This window comes from Monodelphis domestica, chromosome 6 (assembly GCF_027887165.1).
Source record: "Monodelphis domestica isolate mMonDom1 chromosome 6, mMonDom1.pri, whole genome shotgun sequence".
NCBI classification, from domain to species: domain Eukaryota; kingdom Metazoa; phylum Chordata; class Mammalia; order Didelphimorphia; family Didelphidae; genus Monodelphis; species Monodelphis domestica.
This window is the reverse complement of record NC_077232.1, coordinates 66,614,621-66,638,066: the sequence shown is the minus strand read 5'-3', so window position 1 is coordinate 66,638,066 and position 23,446 is coordinate 66,614,621. Positions and strand designations below refer to the sequence as shown.

General features: G+C 38.8%; 1 protein-coding gene across 22 annotated transcripts in view; it reads left to right on the top strand.

Annotated features, from left to right (window-relative positions):
- Positions 1–23,446, top strand: part of SOX6 (SRY-box transcription factor 6) — a 673,059-nt gene that overhangs the window by 636,761 nt on the left and 12,852 nt on the right. For 12 of the 22 annotated variants that reach the window (XM_016423408.2, XM_056802165.1, XM_016423409.2 and 9 more), the window contains 3 exons: positions 4,869–4,916; positions 8,775–9,008; positions 11,808–12,024. In XM_016423408.2, the coding sequence (XP_016278894.2) occupies positions 4,869–4,916; positions 8,775–9,008; positions 11,808–12,024 (499 nt within the window). The remainder of the gene's footprint in view (positions 1–4,868; positions 4,917–8,774; positions 9,009–11,807; positions 12,025–23,446) is intronic. The other 10 variants (XM_056802169.1, XM_001366970.4, XM_007497030.3 and 7 more) reach the window with 3 other exon arrangements.

The window sequence follows — 23,446 nt, the reverse complement described above, 5'->3', positions numbered from 1 at the left end:
TATGGAGAGGAAAGTGCTATGTAAACCTAAAAGTAGTATAGTAATAGGAGCCATTGTTAGGATCATCTTCCATATTTTTGATCAATCAATGAGATTCTATTTGGGAAATTATGACATTATATTTTTTATAGCTTGTTCCATGGCTCCAAAGAAAGTTCAATGGCCAAGGTCTGCAAAGGGAATAAAGTAACATTGAATCAGGAAGAAAACACATTTATTCTTTTTCTTTTCTTTTGGCTTATCTCATTACTCTTATGTTTTTTTTTTCTATCTACTTAGCCATGAGAGCAGGCAAACTCTACGATGTTGTCAAAAAGAAATATAATTTAAATCCTAACCAGTTTCCTAATTCTAAAATTAATTTCTCACCATGATAAAAATAAGAAATTTTTTGAAGTCTATAAAGAGTACAGACAGAAAACTGTCTACCATGCCATAATTTATTATATTAATATGTATTTGTTGGTTTGGGATTTTTTTGTGGGGACAGAATCAACATTAATAAAATAATATAACCAGAATGTCAATATTCTGCCCTTTCCCCCAATATTTTATTTACCTTTGCTCAATTTTTTAAAAAAAATTAGACTTCTGGTATACTCCTCATTTTGCACATTAGCAAAAACAAGGGGCAATCATCTGTGTCCTCTAACTCCCACCCAAATCTCACATATGAGCCTCAAAGAGATTTTATTTGACAGACAGGTTGAAGGAGCTAAGAACCTACTTATCGTTTGAAATGCAGTGATTGTCAAGAGTTCTGATGTGCAACAAAATATTCTACATTTGTCTCTCTTTATTAATAAAGTATTCAGTTACAGCTTAAGAGACCACTCAAGTATTTCTACCCTTCACTATAATTCTTTGTATAAACAGGACCATTTTCTCTAATTTACCTTGGACTCAACATAGTCATTCTTTTGAGGCACCTAGGGAAAAATGTTGTGACTCTTCAGCATCATTCTAAAGAATCAGAATTTCTGAGTTGAGATAGATTTGTCTAGTCCAACTTGTATATCCCTAGAAAGTAGTCATCCAGCTCTCATTTGGTGACCTCTAGTGATGTAGAACTCATTACTCTTTGAAGCAGTTCACCATTGAAAAGCTCTCAGATATTTATATATGTGTGTGTGTGTGTGTGTGTGTGTGTGTGTGTGTGTGTGTGTGTGTGTGTGTATGTCTATGGGGCGTGTGAGGGGTGGAAGGTGGAATTCTTTCTTTTAGGAATCTCTGCCTCTGCCATTTCCACCCTCCTTCCTCACTAGTTCATTTTTTTTTATTGGGTTAGTCAGAATAAGTCTCATCCATTCCTTCACATAAGAGCCCTTTAAATACTTGAAGACATCCATTATTTTCATCATCATCATCATGACATACAGTGTCACAGTTCTTTCATAGAGTTTTACAAAGAACTTCTCTCCATAGGCCCACACCTATCCAAAAGATTACTTTTCTGGATTGAATGTCCCAAAGTTCTTCAAATTGTTGTTGAATAATGTGATTTCTACTCCATTTGCCATTCCAGTTATTAATCTGTAGATATGTTTCAATTTGTCAAGGTTTTTTCCAGAAATGTGGTAAGCAGAAGTGAAGTTCACAAAAATTCTAACCAGGAGAGAGGACCACAGGATGATCATTTCCACTGAGCTGAATGCTATTGCACTTTTAAAAAATTCAAGTTTATTGATAGCATTTTTTACATCACATATATTTCCTATTATATCTGTACCCTTTCCCCCTTCAGAGAAAGCCAATCAATATAACAAAGAATAAAAGAGGGGAAAGACAGTTCAGCAAAATTGACCAAGTTACTGAAAAAGCCTGTTATGAAATTCAATGTTCTCTACCCATCCATCGGTTTCCACCTCTGCAAATATGGTAAAAATACCAGAGGAGGCAGTCCTTCAGTCTTTGGGGCCAAGCCTGGTCATAATATTTTCATAGTATTAAATTTCAGGGGTTTTTGTTCTTTCCATATATTTTGTCACACTTGTATATATTGTTTTACTTAGTTCTTCTTATTTCACTCTGTATTGGTCATGTATGCCTTCCCATGCTTCTCTGTTATAATGGTCTTGTTTCCACTTACTAGCTGTGTGATCCTGAGAAAGTCACTTCACCTTTGTTTGCTTTAATCCACTTAGCCAAAACAAAATAACACAAAACAAAACACATGCTATGGATCACAGAGCCACAAAGAGGGAGACATGATTGAACATCAACAAAGATTGGACTAGATTTTGGTTTGTTATAGCTTCTTTTCTTTTCTTTTCTTTTCTTTTTCTTTTTTTGCTATACATTTTGCTATACATTTGTATAGACTTGGGGAGATATCTGTTCACCTCATTTCCTCATATCTTCTAGACAAACCCACAAATATTGATATTATAAAGTAGCTTAAAAGGCAGTATGGCATAAATAGAACCCCAATCATGGAGTCTGAGAGACCCAGGTTCAAATCCTGCCTCTGACATATTAATTGGTTGATCTCGAATGAGTTACTTAAGATCTCAAAGTCCCATGTCCCAGATACCTTTATTAGACTATCAAATACATCTCTTAGAGCATAAGAGGTAGAACTTTGGCTGATCAGCATCAATAGAATGCATTTCTGCATCACTTTCCTATACCGGTGAAATGAAATAGGATAGGATAGAATTATGAAATAGCATAATGACATAGCACACAATAATGTTGAGTATAATATAATATTGGATAGTATAGTATAGGTCAGTATATTTTAATAGGATCATATAATATTAATTATAGTATAGTACAGTATAATATTGCAGAGTAATAGGCATAGTAGAACAATATCTAATATCCCTGCCCTAATGGAGCTTTTGCTTTTGAAGCAAAGTACTACCAAGAAAAAAGGCTCCCCTTCAACTCTTCATTCCCCAGCAAAGTGGCCCTCTAGAAGTATGATTCAGAGCAGTAGGAGTTGTGATGAAGACACTGGCCCTTTCTGGCAGACCACATAAACAAATGAAACTTGGAATTTTCCCCTCTAATTATTCAACTAAGACCCTTCCAGGAAAGGTACAAACACTTCACAAAAGAACCTTTTGCTTTCTACAACTGTTATAATCATTCCCATTAATGTAGGCAAGGGAAGACAGTCTGGTATAGTAGATGAAGAGAGCTATCCATGGTTAGGATGACCTGGGTTCAAGTGCCATCCCTAATGCATCCTGGCTTAAAGTGATCTGGGGTTAGGAGCATCACAGATCCAGGTTTAAAAAAATCCATAACTAACATTTCTTAAATATTAAAATATCTAGAGGAATATCTTCAGAATATTTGAAATATTTATGGAAGGATCTGAACAGAATTGGAGAGATTGAAGTCATGGCTAGGTTGTGGTAAGGAATGTTTTTGCCAAAATAATAACAAATCCATTCAAGTAATTAAAGTTTACAAACCTCTTTCTTCATAAAAGTCATGTGAGAAAGGGTTTGTAGGTATTATTTCCATTTCACAGATAAATCATATAGCTTGTAAGAATTGATGGTAGGTTTGAAAATTAGGTCTCCTGATTCCAAAAGATACATCCTTTCCACATCACCCTGTCAACATATCATTTATGTCTATCATAATTTAATTGTTTATTTTTTCTTTTAAAATTTTGTGAATTGGGAGATGAATGATAATTTAGCCTGTTTGGATTTTGTTTCCTTTCTAACTAGAAAGGCAATATGGTACAGTGGAAAAGGAATGGGTTTGGAGCCAGAGGACTTGAGTTCAAATTTGGGCTCTGCTATTTACTCCTGTTATGATCTTAGGAAACCTTCCTAGCCCCAATGTCTCCTTTTATAAAATAAGAGCGGATGGACTAGATGACCCATGGGGTCCCTTCTAGCTCAAAATCTTTTCTTTTTTAATTTACAGCATGAAGCATAGCTAGAATAAGAGGTCCTTGCTGCTATTCTAGAAGGGATTCCTCCTTAGGAATGAATTGGACTATATAAGCTCTAGTATCCCTGCCTACTTTGAGTTTCTATAATTAGCTTACTGTTGTCTTGAGTGGAAGAGACCACTTTTCAACAGCTCAATGGATGATATTGATCTCTCAATCACTGCTAATTGAGGTTGATGCTTCAGTTGGCTAGTAACTAATGGTTGGTCTGCCCTATCATACAGGTTCTTCCTGTACTATACCTAGCCTAGCTTGGGCCACTGACATTTTTTAATCAACAAAATTACATTGCTTGCCTTGATTTAAAAAATAAACAAACAAACAAACAAACCTCTATCTCCTCTTCAAAGAGGAGGGAGGAACTTTTTGAGAATGAGAATCAGTCATTGAATCACAGACCATTAGAACAGGAGGAAACTTTATGGATCACTCGAACTAATCTTTTTCCTTTTCTAGAGGTAGAAGTTGAGACCAAGAAACTTGCTCAACATCATATAGCCAATTAGTGGAAGAGAACCTGATTCAAGATTGTCCCCTGAGACAATCCCTAATTCAGATACACAGGAGCAATAATTTAAAAACAAAATTATCTTTAATTCATTAGTTGGGTGTACCTTTCAAAAATGACTGAAATCTATTTCTTTTGTAATTTAAGTATAGCAGCACTAAGTTAATTTTAGGCTTCAAATGCACAAATTAGAGGGGCAAAGACAATTGGAAATCGTTTTTAAAGTGTTACTCCCCCCCTTGAAATAAATAAATTTCCTGATCTTCCTTTGAAAACTCTCAAAATGTTTTTCAATTAAAATTATGAATTGAAATGCAGAACTACTTACTGTTGCCACATTCAAATTAGTCTCCAAAATGCTTTAGACTATAAAAAGTTCTGGTGACTTTGTGTCCCTGGGAACTCTCAATATATTTTTTTTTATATTTTGGTTCAACCAAGCTCCAGGCCCAGATCAGCTGACTATAGGAACATCAGATAAACTGACCAGTGAGTATCTTATGGGAAGAAAATAAAATTGGATGAGACTTTCTACCAGAAAAGTCAGAAATACTTATTCAATCACTTTAAAATTCATTTCGGCAACTTATTAGGCATCTAGCATGTGGAAAGTCTAATAACAGGTGTTAGTGATTCAAAGATGACATGAAGACACAAGTCCCTGCGCTCAAGGAGTTCTTGGATTGCAGATCTTCTGTGTTTTGTTCATTTTCCCTCCATAGCATCTTTTCCATCCAACCTCATGTTTCTTTCTACTCTGTTTGCTGTGATAAATGTGCAGAAATACTGCTGATGATGCAAAAGAGAATGTGACTTAAAAAAAACAGCAAAGGAAAGTGCAAGACACAGAGCTAAGAAAGTTTGGAAGTAGACATCATTTTTACATGGTAGAGGAGATAGGAACTGGGACTAAAGGGAGGGATCAGGGGAAGGTGGCACCTGACTTGAGTATTGAACTTGGGCTTTTGAAGGAAAAAGATATGGAGAAAAGGTGGCAAAGAATTCATCCTAGGAATAGGGTAAGTAGAGTCCATGGAATATGCTGAAGGGGAGGGTAGGATGATAAAAGGTCTGGTGAACAAATCAGTTCAGCTACAAAATGAAGACAAATATAGGGAGATAATACTGGAATGACACACTGGAGCCAAATTGGGAAGGTCCCTGAAGATCAGAATTGGGGGTCTCTACTTCATCTGGTAGTTGGTTAAGGCTTTGAGGGGCCGGAAAATAACATTGACTAGGTGGTGGATGATTAGGAAGACGATTAGAATCCTGTGTTAAAGATGAGTTTGAGTAGAAAGATGGACAGCATCTGTCCTGAAGTAGGGTAGATGCACTTCGAGTAGAAATGAGAAAATAGATTCACTTTAGTTTGTGGTGGCAGAGTCTATAGTGTTGGCAGAGATTGAAGAGTCCCAGACCACTGTGAGGTTTGGAGCTGGGGTGCCGCTGAGATGTCAGTTGTGCAAACAAAGAAGTTAGAGTTAGACACAGACCCTTTCCTTCCCATACTGAGAAAAGAGGAAGTAGGGAATTTCAAGCAAAAACTTGCAAACATCTCATTGCAATGGTGAGGAAAGTAGTCTGGCTCTCACACAGCTGCTTCCCCTTTGAGGGTCTTGAAGCCTCAACACAAACCTTTCCCCCTCTCTTTTGGAGAAGAAACTCCTGAAGTTTCTTCTTTCCCTTCTGTCTGTTCCTAACTCAGAAAAAAAAAACAAAAAACTGCCTTCTTTGTTTCATGGGGAATGGGAAGTTAGAGCATTTGAGACAGCCCTCCAGTGTTAAACACCTGTGGCACAGCAGTTAACTTAAAATAATATTGAAATGTCTTTTCATCTGACATTCCCCACAAACCTGTCTCCTTTTATGTGTACGCAGGCAAGTATATAAATTGCTGAATCCGTGTCAGTTGTAAAGTAATGGCATGGAGGACGTCATAAATTACCCTGGTGATCCTCAGGAGAAGACACTGTGTCGTATCTGAATAAGTGTTTTGCTCCTAGAGTAATGTATGCCTTCATCTGGCCCAGCAGTCAGCATATTGCCCCGTGTTGATGGATATTGTCAGCTTGAAGCTACACTACATTTCACTGCGCAATAAACATGGCTGTCAAAGCCATAGCAAGTGAAATCAATTTATCCTGTATGGTCAGTGCATTTTAAATGAAATTAATGTACTGTGGGGATGGTGGCAAAAAGGTAGCATATTAGTTATGCATCTTGTGCTCGGGGACTTTCCATGGAAAGCATCTCTCTGCCAAGCTAGAGGGGTTCAAAGGAAGGGGGGCTGGCAAGACGAGTGGGTTTGTGGGTGCTTTGGGATATCCCCAACACCTGTCTAGAGAAAGAATTCAACAGAATAACCAACGTGTTCCTTTTTATCCTGTCTTTTGTTCAAAATAAATGATGGCCATGTTTATGAAATAATAATGCACTTTAATGTTCTAATTTATTACGGACTTTGACATCAACACATTTCTACTTAATCAAGGTATCCTGAGGTAGAGTGGTCGAGTCTAAGATTGATTAGTCCACATTGCTTCTGTACAATAACTCAATTGAACCGAGAGGATTTACTTTTTCCAGAAAGCAGTAACAAAGCTTTTTAAAATATATTTTGCCTCTTCCTTAACTTGTGGGGGTAGCTCTTCTGATTTTCTCAGAAAAGAGATTGAAAGGAACAGTATCTCCTGCACCAGATTTGATGTGTAGACATTCTCTAGCTGCATCAGTTTGCTAGAGCATCCCTTGGGTTTTAAGGAGATGATGCACTGTAATAGAACTGATGGTTCTGGTTTCTCAAGGTAGGAAAAACCAAACTGTTCATCAGGGAGAGCCACTAACTGATTTCTATAATTTGCATAGTATTTGTTCTAAAGTTTATTCAGTTATATAGTTAAAACTCTGAAATGGGGTGATTATAGGGGTACCTTTCAACTCATCTATTATAAAAGATCTCATTGAACTTAGGAAATAGTATTTCTTGGGTTAGATGCTGACAAGAGGGGAGTGTGACTTTCAGCCTAACTTCAATGAAGTCACTTAATTTGCCTCAAACCCAATGTTCCTTCTAGCTGAACGCTCTGGACTCATTGTTTCTAGAGATGCCATGACTTGGACTTTGGAGCCAACTGGGGCAAAACCCACTAATCCAACAAGATCTAGTCTGCCAGTGGCTAAAATTAGAACTAGAGACAGGTCTTAGGCAGAAGGTAACACACAAACAACATCAAAAATAGGACCCTGGAGTCCCCGAAATGAAGGGATCCCTACTATTTGTCTGAAAAGATGACTGTTATGGGAAAAATAAGCAATTTATTTTGCTTTAGAATTTTAGAAGGCCACTTGAAAATCAAGGGATGCTGTGAGAGGCTTTCTAAGAGGTTTGTGCTGTGGTTTGCAAGAAACATGGCAGCTTATTTTTCTGGGTTAGTTGTTCTTTGGGACCCAGGAAGAATGGTCTGTGGTAATTTGTTCTGTCACCTACAATGTGCCAGGGACTGTGTTGGGCCATGAGGGAGATAAAAGATCATTCGGATATGGCCACTGCTGCTTTCATTGAGCCCACAGCTGGGCAAAAAGGACCTGATGCATATCTAAATGAACAACACTATTTAGCAGTCATATTTGAGTTCAGTTTAGTTCACTAATAATGTATTAAATGCCTACTATGAGTATGGCATTGTCCCCCATAAGCCCTGGGGATAGGAAGGGAAAAATGACAACTCCCTGCTCTCAGGGAGCTTATAAGCTACTTTGGCAAACAATATGTTCCTATGTAAATAAAGGCAAAATCAGCACACATAAATACAAGGTAATTTTAGGGGAAAGTACTAGCAACTTGAGGAGATTCAGAAAGACATTTTATTTATTTATTCATTTATCTATCTATCTATTTATTTATTTTAAAATTTTATTTATTTAGTTATTATTTCTTTACTTAGCAAGAGTTCTTCACCTTTCTCATGCCCTGTACATCTCTGGCAGTCTATTGAAGCCTGTGAAGCCTTTCTCAGATGAATGTTTTTAGATGCATAAAATAAAATCGATAGGATTACAATATATACAAACGCTATAGATCAATGTAGAGTTATCAAGTTGTAGTTAAAGAAAAGAATTCACACCCCCTACGTTAGGAATTATCTCCTGAGCAGAACCTCAGAGGAAGCTAAAGAGACCAGTGGCCAGGAAGGAGCATGACCCTCCCTCCAGCCCCTGCCTTGCTAAGAAAGAGAAAGTGGGGAAGGTAGTAGAACAGGGATAACAAATGAGCCAAGCCCCGGTCTTCAATCCAGCTAATAATGCTTTGCCCCCATCTTGTGTCTTCATGCCCTGACATTCCAGGAAGTAAAGCCGTGAATGGCTCTGCAGCTAAACTACAGCAGTATTATTGTTGGCCAACAGGAGGTGCCACCGTGGCTGAAGCCCGTGTCTACAGGGATGCCCGGGGCCGGGCTAGCACCGAACCACACATCAAGCGACCAATGAATGCTTTCATGGTTTGGGCAAAGGACGAGCGGAGGAAAATCCTTCAAGCCTTCCCTGACATGCACAACTCCAACATTAGTAAGATTCTAGGTAAGTACCCAGACTGGCTTCTCTCTCAGTGATTGCCTGCTGCAGAAGGGAAGTCGATGTGGGAGGACAATGATGCTTCTTTGGTGGGCTGCCTTCCAAGGAAGCTCCTCACACATTGGAAGAAAATTTGGTCTTGGTTACTTGCCTGTGTGCCCTTGAGATAGAAGGGAGTACTGCCCTTCTACTTGTTTTTTTTTTCTTTTCTTTCTTCTCTCCCCCCCTTTTTTCTTCCCTTACCCTAGAACTCCCGAGCTGAAGCAATCTCTTAGCCTCCCCAGTAGCACGGACACCACCATACCCTGTTTATGCCTATCTTTTCAAATAGCAGTCCAGAGTGAAGAATTCCTTTCTAAAACAGGACTACTAGCATTTGCCTTCATGCATTTTAGCATCCCTGAGCTTTCTGCTGACACAGTAACAAGAGTGTAGGAAAAAGAATTTCCCTCCCTGATTTTTTGCAGGGGAGGGTGGGGACAGGGAGACCCCTGGGTGTTAAATTCACAGGCTGCCACAAAGCTTTGGAAACACTTACAGACCTTACAGTTTTCTGCTACAATAATTCCTTGTAATATACCCCATCACAACAGCTCATCAGAAACCACTTGAAAACTCAGAGAGGGCATGAAATTCATGGCCCTCTGAACAGTGCCTCTAATGATAACTTGGAAAACTTGTAAAAGAAGTTGCATTCACGTTAATAAGACATGACTAGTTCCAATTTCATAATTGCTGATGGAGCATCCAGAAGGCCAGTCAAAGGCCCCTGGTGCCATCCCCTCCAATAATGGTAAGCAAGTTACCCAGGGCTGACTCAACACTTGCCTTGCGGACCCAGGGAAGAATCTTCCTAATGTAACTCCTTCAGTTTGGAATTATTACACCCAACATATTGAACATATTTGATTCAATCTGTAGCATTAGAGTCAACATGTTTCCTTTTTAAGAGAGAAACCCCCCCCAACAGAAAGCACTGTTCTATTTAAATTGTCATGATGTGACAAAATTCCCAAGGAAGCAGATTAAGATTCTTTAAACACATTTAGAGCCAGAAACTGTGGTTTAATTTTTTAAATGTTTTGTTCAAAAGCAATAAATATTTAACCTGAATAAATATCAATGATTGGGGGCATACACAAATACACATGTTTTGCCTTTGGATAAATAATTTAACTTAATTCTGAGACAGTGTGAGTCAATGACCTCTCTGCAAATTAGAAACATGCACCAGAATGAAGAGTGGTGAAAAGTTAAAAATCCAAGCTTCTCCTTCTAGCCTTTTAAACTAACATTGGATTTTTTAATGTCACTAACAATAAAGTATTTTTTAAAAATCAGTTTTCGAATAAGAGACACGTATAGCCATTGTGGTCTTGAATCCTAGACCCTTTTAACTGAAATGGGCCACATAAAGACAGTTGATGCAGATATATATACACACACATATGTTTTTTCTGTAAGCAAAACATCCTAGAAATCAATGTTTCTCTGTTCTAAAGTTCAATATCTTGCTTGAAAGTTTTCATATTTTAGGCTGCCATTTCTATAACAACATGAATAGGCTTTCAGTTGGATATAAAACCTGCCCTGTTTAAAATTTGGCAGCTGTGGAGAATCTATATTATTTGTGTGCATTCTGTAAAAAAACCATTAGGAGAATAGTAACTGTATTCATTAAAATGTAAACTTTTGACATAAATATTTCAGGAGTGCCAGAAATACTCTTGGTTAGGCATGGCATTAACCTGCCAGTAGTTATCTGCGGAGATCCCGGGCATCTTTGGCTACTACCCGAAAGGAGACGTGGAGAAGGGTCATGCTAACAGGGCAGATCTGAGGTGCTGTTGGGCACAGCCACCATTTGTACAACTTTTCCATGTGTTTACTTAGGGCCAGAGTAGCTGCCATCCAGTTCTCCCAGCTGTAACAGCTTTCCTCCCTAGGGAAACATACAAAAAAATGCAATTTGCTACACTTAAAAAAACACATCCCTTCCTTGTCAAGTGTTTAGATAATTCCTTATAAACAATATTAGAGATTTGAATACTTCTACCTCTTCCTGTATAAACTGTATTAAAGTTTTTAGTCCTTTTATTGGTGTAGCTATGAATGAACGTTTATAGTCCTTGAAAATGGTATATATAACTGCAACTCTGCTTTCCGGTTCTTGAACTAAAACTTCCCCAGGAGAGTTCAGTGCTTTTAATTATCGCTGGTCCAAAGAAGACAATATGCCTAGACACCAGAGTTCTAAATCCGTTAGGATATCAACATTTGCTGGCCTCCTTTCAAAGGGTAGCCCTATCCTATCCTGGATATTGAGTGGGTCAAAAGCGCTTATATTTCTGGAACCAAGCGAGCTCTCTCAGAACATTTACTCCTTTATCAGTTTAGAACTAAAAAAAAAGGGGGGGGGAGGGAAGCTTGAGAGATGTGGCAGACAGAGACAATTCATGATTGTGGAGGGGAACTGCAGAATTCTTGTGACGTAAGGCTATCATACTGTACCTTTGACTTTGGATGAAAGGAAATAGCAATTGTACCCATTCAACCAAGAATTAAGTACCCTCAGTGTTTCAATTTCCACACTCAGTTCCAGGGATCCAGAAATGAAAAAAAAAAGGCAATAATTGGATCAATTATTCTAGGATATAAGCCACTGCAATCTTTCAATCTTTAGTCATGTTTTGGAGGACTTAAGGTTGGCTGGTATTGAGGGATGGCGCAGAGTAGGGGCACAAGGTGGGTGGTCAGAATGTCCCCCTTTTTTCCCATGGGACCTCAGTAATATTTTGTGTGCAGGCTCTCGCTGGAAATCCATGTCCAACCAAGAGAAGCAACCGTATTATGAAGAGCAGGCTCGGCTAAGCAAGATCCATCTAGAGAAGTATCCGAATTACAAGTATAAACCCCGACCAAAACGTACCTGCATTGTTGACGGCAAAAAACTCCGCATTGGAGAGTACAAACAGCTGATGAGGTCTCGGAGACAGGAGATGAGACAATTCTTCACTGTAGGGTAAGATTTATGGCTCTGGGCCACCCAGCTTTCCTTACCCCTGGGTCCCAGTGGCAAGCCCATTCATTTATTCCTTAAACACCTCCTTTTTCCAAGCACTCAATATTACAGGCACTAGGGACACAGAGATCAAACCCAAAACAGTGGCTGCCTTCAGGGAGCTTATATTTCGAGGGAAGGGGGAAGGGAGAAGAAGAGGGAGAATGTGTGTATATAGATAAGAAAATAAAAAATGCAGACAAAGTCAGTTCAGAGGGGAAAGTTACAAGCACCTGGAGAGGGAGGACACAATAGCCTTCTTCCAGGAAAGTGGCAAAGGAAGAATCCCAGGAGAGCTCTTGGGAGTTTGTTTAGTGTTGACACTTATCAGTTTGGGGTTTTTCTGATCTGATCTGTTATTTCATTAGTGGGGTGAACTGTGGATATGAAAATTCCCTCCACTGACACAAAATGGCAACTCCTCTGTAATTTATAATCCTAGACAGCTTCATGGGGCATTTGGTCGGACCCATGGTCACACAGCTAGTATATGAATCGGGGATACCTCACCCTGGGTCTCTTAGAGTTTATTCAGTCTCCTAAGTACACTCTTGGTCCTGTACCATTGGCAAACACCTTCACATAGGAACCTAGAGAAGCTTGCCCTAGACCAGGTGTCCTTTTCATCGTCTCCTACACGAATCTAAGATATTTGGTGCCCACACAAGAAGAGCAAGAAAACCCAACACACACAAAAACCCCCAAACTCCCCAAGCCTTGAGAAATCCCCAGAAGCCTTCTAGATCCCCAGTGTTGTGCTTAGGACTCTAATCACAATGGTCTGCTTTTGTTGTGGGCTCTCCCACGAGATGATTGACCTTGACATCGGTTATGGGCCCCCACTTTTTTGGCTCAGAATACTGGACTCCTGTTGCAGTAAATTATTCTGTGGTGGAGGCAGCAACAATGTGGATTTTTCTTGCTGAAATCAGGAACTAGACATGTTTTTGATATCTCGGAGTACGATTTTATGTCATTCTGTTTAAGAATTAGGTAATAGATTTCTGGTATAAATTTTGACTTGGCTGACTTACTGTCTGCACTGAGAGAAGCTGTTTGCCGATGGCCTCTGCTAACCGCAGTCATGGAACTGAATGGGAGTACAGATGGCGACGGGCCCCCGATCGAAGGGGCGAGACAGCCTGACTCCCCAGGGAGGTCTAGTGCAGGATGGAGGGACAGGAGGACAGAGGCTGCAGCAGCAGCTTCCGAAGGACTAATCTTAGACTGGGGAAACCCTTGGGAGAGGGCTGGAAGCAGGAATATAATATGGGTAGGCAACAAGGGAGTCCCATTCATCCCTGTTAACCCTAGGCAGAATTCAATCGCAGGACTGTGCCACAGGAAGGAGCAGACTGAACTTCAGTGTGGAGTGAGAAAAGAGATACCCCAGGGGAAGAAATGGGGAGCTGCTTTTCTGTTTATAAGAGCAGAAAGAAACGTAATCCCCAGAACAGCAAGTTTTCTTCAGTCACGTTCTGAAGTGGGACTGGGAGAGGACAGCTTAGTAGATGATTTGAAAGTAGTTTGGAAGAGTTTATAGATCAGCCCTAAGTGGAAAAACAAATATGAAAGGAGAGGTGGTGTCGGTGTGAAAATATGATAATAGCCAGCCTTTATATAGTGCTTTAAGGCTCATAGCACGTTTTATGCATCCTGCCTCATTTGATGTTCCCATCCACCCTGAGAGGTAGAAGCTCTTATTATTACTATTTTACAGAAACACGGAAACTGTGGGTGGGAGACAGAGCTTAAGTGACTTGGCCAGGGTCATATATTTGTAAGTGTCTGAGGCAGGATTTGAACTCAGGTTTTCCCAACTCCACACCCACCCAGCACTGTATCCACTTTGACATCCAGCTCCACAGCTCCCGTGTCCAGTCAATTCCACAGTATCCACATTGCATTTGAGGCAGCATTTTGGGGGCAACATTTTTGACAGCTTTAGAGTGAGAAGACTGGGTTCAAATCTTGCCTCTGACATTGTGGCTCAGTCACTCTCTAAGCAGCAGAACTTCTGCCATCTATATCGGTGGAGGGGTTTTCCATATCAAGAAGTTCTCCACACCAATTAAATCATAGGGACAGATTGGGGTGGGGGGGGGAGCTGCCAAACTGATCTTGAAATGCTTCATTTATCATTTTGGGTGACCTTCTCTGGATGCTCTTAGCTTATTGATGCCCTTCTTAAAAGATATCATCCCAAACTGAATACAATACTCCAGAGGGAGGATGCATTTTCATAAACAGCTCCTGTTTTTCTTCATTTTTAAGTGTCTAATCTAGGCAGACTTATCCATGGCTTGGAAATGGAATGCAACCACTGGCGCCATTATTAACTATATTAAAAGTTATATCCTCATATTTATTGAGGGTTTTTATTGGATGATTTCAAACAATGGGGATGGTGTCTGTGAGGATTGAGTCTGTGAGGGCTAGAATTCAAACCCTGCTCTTCAAACTCCACATGCAGGACTTTTTCTACCAGACAATATCTATTTCTCCCTCATTTTCCCATGAAATCGAACTATGTCTTGGAAATGAACTCTGGGTCAGTCTTGAATTTTTCCCGACCATTATGGACAGAGAACCCAAGAATCTGGGGACAACCCTAAATATCTTGATTTTAAGTGGAAAAATACAGGCTTCTTAAAAATTTAATTTTGAAAAAATTAATTTAGAATATTTTCCCATAATTACAAGATTCATTTTCTCCCTCTCCCTTCTTCTCTTCCCCTTCCCAGAGCTGACAAGCAATCCCACTGGATTATACATGTATTATTGCTCAAACTATAGGAACCCCATTCTCGATGATCTGGTAGACTCCCTCTTGGAAGGGTTATTTTAGGACCTGGTAGAATAAATACCCCTATGGTCAGTTGGACTATGCTGATAGATTTCCAGAGGCTCAGGAGGCCCCTTTATAAGCTCATCTTGTCATTTAAATCCAAAGTCACTCCATAGGATTTCTATTTTCAATTTCTTCTTGTAAGTGGTTGTGCTTGATAGATTATTAACTTCCCTAGGTTAATCTTTTGAAATTGACCTCCCTTAGATGTGAGGTTGTTAGGAGTGGAGTGGAGGAAAAAAGCAAACATGAAATTCAAAGATTGCTATTGACTTCTTGATGGGATAGGGGGCAGGATCAATATTTATAGCTCCTTGTTGGGAAGACTTACATAACTTTCAGACTAATAAAAATTACACAGAAAAAGCCAACACTTGCATGTTTTTTTCCCCTAACCATACAAATAACTGATTGCTTAGAGTTCCCTATTTTCAGTAGTTCTCCTTAATCTTTTGAAAAAAAATTTAAAAAGGAACTAATATTAGGTGAACTTACCAATAACTTGAGTCAGTTCATATTCTGGAGACAATTCCCTTCCTGGAGTGGTACAGTTCAATTCATTTCAACAAGTGTTTTAAGGGATCCCAAGAAAGACATGACTCAAGCTTCCTGTTTTCAAAGACTTTTTAATCTCATGGCTGTTGGGGACGGGGGAGGCAAAGGAGAATGACACAAATAGCTATGATATAAAAGAGAGCAATGAATGTAAAGATGAATGTAAAGGAGAGTCACAAACGCTGAAGCTACAAAAGTAGAAGAGAATGTAAATAAATTAGATGTAAAGGAGAGACTCGAGCAAAGTTGTGTGTGAGGTTAGGGAAGTGGAAATATCAGAATTTGTAGTACTCTTGAAGAAAGCACTAGTTAATAATAAATGAAATTGTGTTTATTACTTTTTATATGCCTTCTGAAGAGCTTCCCTTCCCCAGCACCATGATTTAGTAAATTGAAAATATCCTTCTGGTAACTTCAAACTTTTCTTCAGTATTTTTAATGTGTATCATGCCTCATTGAACAATCATAGATCAGCATTGGATTTATGAAACTGGGATCTAGGAGATCTAGGAGTATATCCTGGTCCACTGCATGGCCAAGAGCAGAGTGCTCTCCTTTCCTAGGTTTCTGTTTCTTTGTTGAATGAAAAAAGGTTTTCTAGACTAGGGGTTCTTAACCTTTGTTATCATGGACCTTTTGGCCAGTTTAAAGAAACCCTTGCATCCCTTGAGCAGTCTGGAAAAGCCCATGTTGACCATGACCCCTTCTCAGAATAATGTTTTAAAAAAGTGAAGCAAATGGAAGATTTCAGTTAGAAATTAATGAAAATAAAAATGTCATTGTTTTCTAATCTGAGTTCACAGATCCTCTGAAATCTATTAGTGGACCCTTTGAACCCCTGATCTAGATGGCCTCTGAAATCTCCTCCAGTTTGTCCTAAGGGAATGATGTAGAAACAATAAAAGTATGATTTTTACATGGTTTTGTTGAAAAGGGTCCTTTTATTATAGCCTGTCCTTAGGAAGAAAAACAAATTCCATTCAGTACTTTTCACATTTCTAATTTATATGAAATAAAAAATATCTTATTCTCCTTATCCATATGTGATTTGAACACTTCCCACTTTGTGTCTTACTCTTAAAGGCACTGAATGGAGCCTTTAAGGTATTTCTAACCACAGCATACACATCTGTAACGTATCTTTGACCACCATTCTGAATGACTCTTTTTTATATTATCCCCCTGTCTTGAGTGCTGAAGTCAAGCCTGGGAGGAGGGAGAGATTTGAAAGATGACTATTATTCAAGTCTTCTCTAGAATAGTGATTTCAGAGGCATGGCACAATCTGATTTTCCTCCTAAGGCAGGGAACTGAGGCTTACATTTGTTTCCTACCTCTCCATGGAAGAGTCTCTCAAAGGGTCAGCAAACTATAGGCATCTGCCTGTCTAAATACATAGTTCATTTTTGCTACAGGCCAAAGCTAGGTGGCTCTCTAGGAAAATGCTAATGATCTGGAAACGCTGCTGCAGTATTTGGCTCCCATCAGGGTCCTTCCCAGTTGCTTAAGCTGCAGGTGAGCATCCTTGCCCATCTCTACAGATGACTGCTATATGCACGGCTTCTCAGAAGCAGCACACACTTTGATTTTGACATGTTCATTCCTAATTTTGAAGGCTTGCTACCTGCCAACTATCCCCCATTTATGAAATCTGAAGTTTGGATCGTAGCCTTGCCAACTGATCTGGAAAATAATGTTTTAAGAAAGTAATTTCTGATAGGCTGAATCCTCATGTCCCAATGGGGGCTCACTGTAAACATTTTTCAATCAATCAATCATTTGCTCAGTCAGAAAGTATTTATGTGTCACCTACTATGGGCCCAGTCTTGTACAAGGCACAAGGGGAGACAGAAATGGTAAACAACAAAAAATGACCTGGGGCTTGGGTCTAATGGGAAAGAACAGATGAAAATTCATGACATGATTATTTAATATAGCTGATGGTGATGGTGATGAAGACGATAAAATGTGATATTTACATGTAATACTTTTAAGTTGGTTCTTTGCATGCACTGTCTCACATACACATCATTTAGTGTAATATTATATAGTCTTGTATACTTTCAAAGATCCTTGATCCCATTGATGTGAAGTGTTTCACCAATGCATATTAGAAACTATCTGTGTCCTCATACACAGTCTTCATGATTTAACTAGGCCAATGCCATTCATTGCATGGTAGCCAGCCCTCTGGTGATGAAACTGCTCTCTTAACTAGGTTGGTATGAGAGAAAGTAGGGATGGGGATAGTGTTTGGCAGCTTCTTGCAACGTAGAATCTCTGACAATTTCCTGGTACATTCAGAGCTTCTTAGTCTATGGGAACAACTAATTCTCTTAGATTATTAGATACAAAGAAATTAGATTTGCTTTGGTTGAGAGAATTTCAATACAGAATTCTCCACATGGATGAAATAACAGCTCTTCTCCTAGAGGAAAAAAAATTATTGATGTGCAAATATAATATGTGTAAGTATATGCATATATATATGTGTACATATATTATCATAAATGGGGGAGAGGGAGAGAGAAAGAAGATTAATTTATTTTATATATGGCATACTATACTGTCTTATTCTGTTGCTTTTTCCCAGCATGGAGGTGATTCTGGTTTCTCACTTTTTATGGCCTTCTGGTAAACCTACCAAGTTCATCAGATTCATGCTTTTCTAGAATTTCAGGTGTAAGGGCTTTCACAAGTTGTCTCATCATTGTGCTAGGGTTGAGAGAGCATTACATTTAGAGTCAAAGAACCTGCATTCAATTCCTAGATTTGTTAAATATCTATTGGACAATGGGTAAGTCACAACTTCCCTTGGCCTTATGCTACCTTCTTTGACAGTCATCCATATCCATATTAGCCATTGAGTACTTTGAGATTTTGATGGATCTGTGAGGGTATTCCTTCTTCCATCATAGATTATAATCCATCCATGCCTTCTCATCCAATAGATTCTTATCTAAAAATCCTTCATAGAAGTTTTAGTCAACACAATTTCTCAAGTTCTCTGAATATTTTGTACATATTATTGCAAACTCTCAGGCAGACCATCTGTAATCCCTCACTTTTGCTCCTTGAGCAGCTTACTTCTTTTTAGTTCACTTATAACCTTCATAATCATCCTGATTCCCCAGCTGGCATGTGGGTCATCACTGATGCAACCCACATACATCTAGCATGTGTTGTTCCATTGTCCTTCAGATCCCTGGCAATTCCGATTCTTTTGAGATCACAATATTTCTAACGATGTAGCATGAGTCACAGTGATAGTGTATCAGTAGGGAAATATTGAGATAAAAAAAGATGAGCGTTGGTAGCAGAGAACAACTTAGAACCATTGAAAGTGTTGCATAATTTCCCAAAAGCTATCTGACTCACTTTTCTCCTATACAGATATGGGTCAAACTCATTGTTCAACTGCAATGCCTGTCCGAGACATGATCATGATCTAGCTAAACAAGTAGCCCATCTAACTGTCAGCCATAGTTTGGCAATTGCAGTCCACATTCATTTGGTTTTTATGTTCCCTTTGTGGATTTTTCTGCTAATATCTTTTGAATGAAATAATCTCTAGCCCTTTAAAGAGAAGTGCTCCTTGGTCTTCACAATATCATCTGCAAATAGGTACATCTGGAGACCCTCCCCCATCCAAAGGGAATTCCTCTCCCATTTGGAGTTTGTACAGGATATCCTTGTGACAGTAGCAGACATCTCTGATAAACATTGTTCCATCTCATGCTTTACTGAATAAGGGTAATCTGGGAACATTGAAGAAGGTTCTTGCCAAGCAAGCTTGCATGCCATTAACATATGCATGGAAGTCACTTTGTTGGAAAGGATAATTTAGAGCTATGTTTTACTCATTGCAGTCAAATGCTATTTTGTAATCCTTGAACAGAAGATAAAATTTTGTGGCAGTGAAGATGTGGCCTACTATAAAGAATTGTCTGAAATCTTGCCTGTATCCCTCACCATATGCACATCAAAGATGCATTTAATACACACAAAGCCCAATCTCATGAAGATATTTTAGAATTATAAAAGTAGGCCCAAGGTTGGATAGTTGCTGTTGTCTTCTCAGTCCTACTTTTTAATTTTTTGGCAATATTATTTAATGTACATTATGTTCTTTTGACATCTTTCTTTTTAAGTTATCTTGAAAATTGCTGAATGCCTTTAAAATGTCTAGCCTCCAGCAAGAATTTCTTCTGTATGAAACTGGTAAAGACTAGTTGCTATTCTTTATTTTATTTTTGGAGTACCATTTCTAATTCTTTGTATAGCACAACAGAGTTTTATACTACAAATGAGGTAGTTCTATTGACATCAGTGGAGGAAATAGATTGTTACAGATATGCCAGCAGCTCTCTTTCATTCCACACATTTTTTACCCTTACACTTTCATGCTCTTTGGGTTATCTAGTTGAACCTTAGCAAGTTTCCTGAAGGTTTCTCCCCTCTTCTATTGCTTTTCTGAGGTGATATACTACATATTACCTTCCATTGTCCTTAACAAAACATTCAACAAATGAACTTGTAGTCTAACTCTGCATTGCTCTTGGGTAATATGCCTTTCTGTTTGGCACGGAGATGAAGTGTTTGTTAGCTGAGATTTCTGGGATCTTTTGGCCTTCTCATTTTGCCAATTTTTACACTGGCTAAATTTCTCTTTGAAAAGGAGATAATCTGGCTTTTCTCTTTCAGAGTATATCCATATTTTCCATCAAATAATGTTAAAGGCACGTCTTTAATTACTCTAGACAATCTATTAAAAGAATTGAGAATCTTCTAAAGTAAAGGGCAACCACTTGGTTGGTAGATTGAATCCATATATAATGAGAACTGGCAAGCTTAGGACTTTTAAAAAAGTTTAATTGTACTTTTTCAGTGAACAGCAACAACAAAAATTTCCTCTACTTCCCTTTCCTCCATTTTAGAGAGAAAAAAGAACAAAACCTCTTTGAGGAAATTTCTAGATTATTAATAAAATCACAACTCATCAAAATGATGTCTATATTTTAACCCCGCAATTCATTAACTGTCATAGGCATTCTAATGAATAGGATAGAAATAGATACTGGTCTCATTTGATCTTACTTTGACATGAAGCTACATGGTGTCCTAGCAGAGAAAAAGAAGGAGGTGACTTCTTACTCCTTTGTTCATTTGGAAAGGCCTGAAGGGCAAGAGAAGGACTGACATTAGTTCTCTGAAGTTATGAAACTGACTAACTACTGTTCTGTTCTTGAGTAAGGAGAGAGGGGGGGAAAGCTCAGTGTGTGTGTGATGTGTGTGTGGTGTGTGTGTGGTGTGTGTATGGAGAGAGAGAGAGAGAGAGAGAGAGAGAGAGAGAGAGAGAGAGAGAGAGAGAGAGAGAGAGAGAGAAAATAGCAAGAAAAAGGTGAATGACATCTTTCATTGAATCTTGGCCATGTAAAGTCCTGTTCTAATCTAGGATTTCCTGGTCCAGACCCTAGATCATGGCTCTTAAACTGAAAGGATATTCTAAGTAATTAATTTACTCCCTCATTTTATAGATGAGGAACCTGAATCTGGAATGGGGAAGTTACTTGACTGAAGTCATACAAGTGGCAAAGCCAGGATTCAATTCTAGTCTTTATGACTCCCAATCTAGGATTCCTTTTCTTTACTAGGACACTTCAGACTCAGGTCAAGTGTTAGATTCTTTCTTGGTAGATTTTATTCCTATTCCTATTCCTTTTATCCAATGGTTATAGGCAACACTATTCCTTCTGCTTTAAAAGCTCCATGCCAAATCTGAGAGTCAAAGGTCCTTCTTTGTGAAAGAAAAAGCATTTTGGAATTAAGCTCTGCTTACCCTTTTAAGAATAGAAAGCTGCCTGGATCTGGAGTCAGAAGGTCTGGATTCAAATTCTACCTCAGGCACTAACTAATTCTTTGATCCTGAACAAATCACTCAATCTTTCTCAGCCTTAGTTGTTTCATCTTCAAAATAAGAGGGGGTATATTAGATGGCTTCTATGATCCTAGGACTCTTTAGTCCAGTCAAAAGAGGCGCTGGGACCCCTTTACCTACGACCTGTTATTTTAGCTGAAGTGAAGATGGAAAAGTCAGAGTTAACATTATTCTCATTTCCCTCCCTTCCCTTCTCCATTTCAAACAGTTATAGCTATGATATTGCCTAACTGGGAAAACAGTCAGGCTCCTAACATTATATTTATCAATGTCCCATTTTTCAGAGTCAACAGCTTGTTTAAATAGGTCAAGTCAGAGCTGTTGTAATTGCATGCAGTGTCTCCTCTTTATGTTGTTGACTAATTTGCTGTTCATTTTTACCTTTAACCAGTCGATCGACTGACTTCAAATAGACAGTGAATTCTGCATTATTTCCAATATCGACAACCATTTGTTTCCTGTGTGTTAAGAGAATGGTTGTTTCTGTTAATTTGGGTACTTGCCATGCCCCTGCCCTTCCTGACTCTCTTCCTGAAGAAAGTATCCATAGTATATGAATAATTATTGGTAGTAATAATAATAATAATAATATGAGCTGATTTTATGGCTTACAAAATACTTTAGTTGCATTATGTTATTAGTAGCTAGGCAGCGCCATACCGCACCAGAGTCCTAGATCAGAAATTAGACCTAAGTTCAAATTTGACCATAGACACTGGTTGTATGACCCAGGGCAAGTCATTTAATCACTGCCTACCTCAGTTTCCTCATCTATAAAATGGGGGTAATAATGGCACATACCCCCCAGTGTTGTTGAAAGGATAAAATGAAATGTCTCCAAAATACCTCAGAGTGCTAGATAAATAGCTCTTTAGCTATTCTTATCTTATTTGACCCACATAAAATCCCCTGGGGGGGATAGATGGTATGTCTTCTCTTATTGAACTGGTAACTGAACTACAGAAAGTTTAAATGATCTAAATCATCTTATCTGATGAGATAATAATGCATCAAAAATTTGGATCCAGATTTTCTGATCAAGACTAGTGCTTTTGAACCACACTACACAGGATTAGGAACCTCAAGGGATACAAAGACATCTCAGGCTTAGGGACTGTCCTCAAGGGCCTCAGACTCTAGTGAAAGTCTGTTTTATATGTTCACTTTTCTCCAATGAATGACACTGACAAGGGGGCACCCCAGGGGTGTTCTTGTACCTATTTGCCAGATTAGAATATTGCAGCTCTGAATAGGGAAACAACTTGAGCAAGATTAGAAAGCTAGTCCTGTAGCCAGAATTTAAACTGTTATTACATGTCTAGAGCTTTTTCCTATTGCTCTATACTGCCTCTGTGGACACAACCTTTCATCATTTAAAAAGTATTTTCTCTGGGCTATGAGAGGGAAGATGCCTTCTGCTTGTCAAAGAAATGCTTTAAGACAATAAGATTGACTTCCCATTAGATGCACCAAGAATGAGCTGTCCATAAAGGGAAGAAGAGTCACTTTATAAAAGACATTTTTGGGGTCAACTAGGTGGCTCAGTGGATTGAGAGCCAGGCTTAGAGACAGGAGGTCCTAGGTTCAAATCTGGCCTCAAATACTTTCTAGCTGTGTGACCCTGTGAAAGTCACTTGCCTAGCCCTTACCTCTCTTCTACCTTGGAACCAATACACAGTATTGATTCTAAGACAGAAAAATAAGGGATTTAAAAAAATTAAAAACAATAGGCATTACTGATCCTCAAATGATAATCTAGATTTATCCAAGCCACACCAGGTTGCCCTGTCTCCCACGTCCCTGCAGAAATGGGTCATGGATTTAATTCCCAGGGACTAAGTGACTTTAAAGGAACTTCTCGGGTCAGTGATCAACCTTCTGTGCTTATCGCTTGCCTCTTTGGTCATCTCAGTTCACAGAAGGTTTCCCGGCTCTATTTCTTTTATAAACAAAGAGGAGGACACATAGGTGAAAGGACTGCAAAGGGATTTCCCAAGACAATTTTGATCCCCTCCCTGATGTTTATACATGGGCCCCAAGCT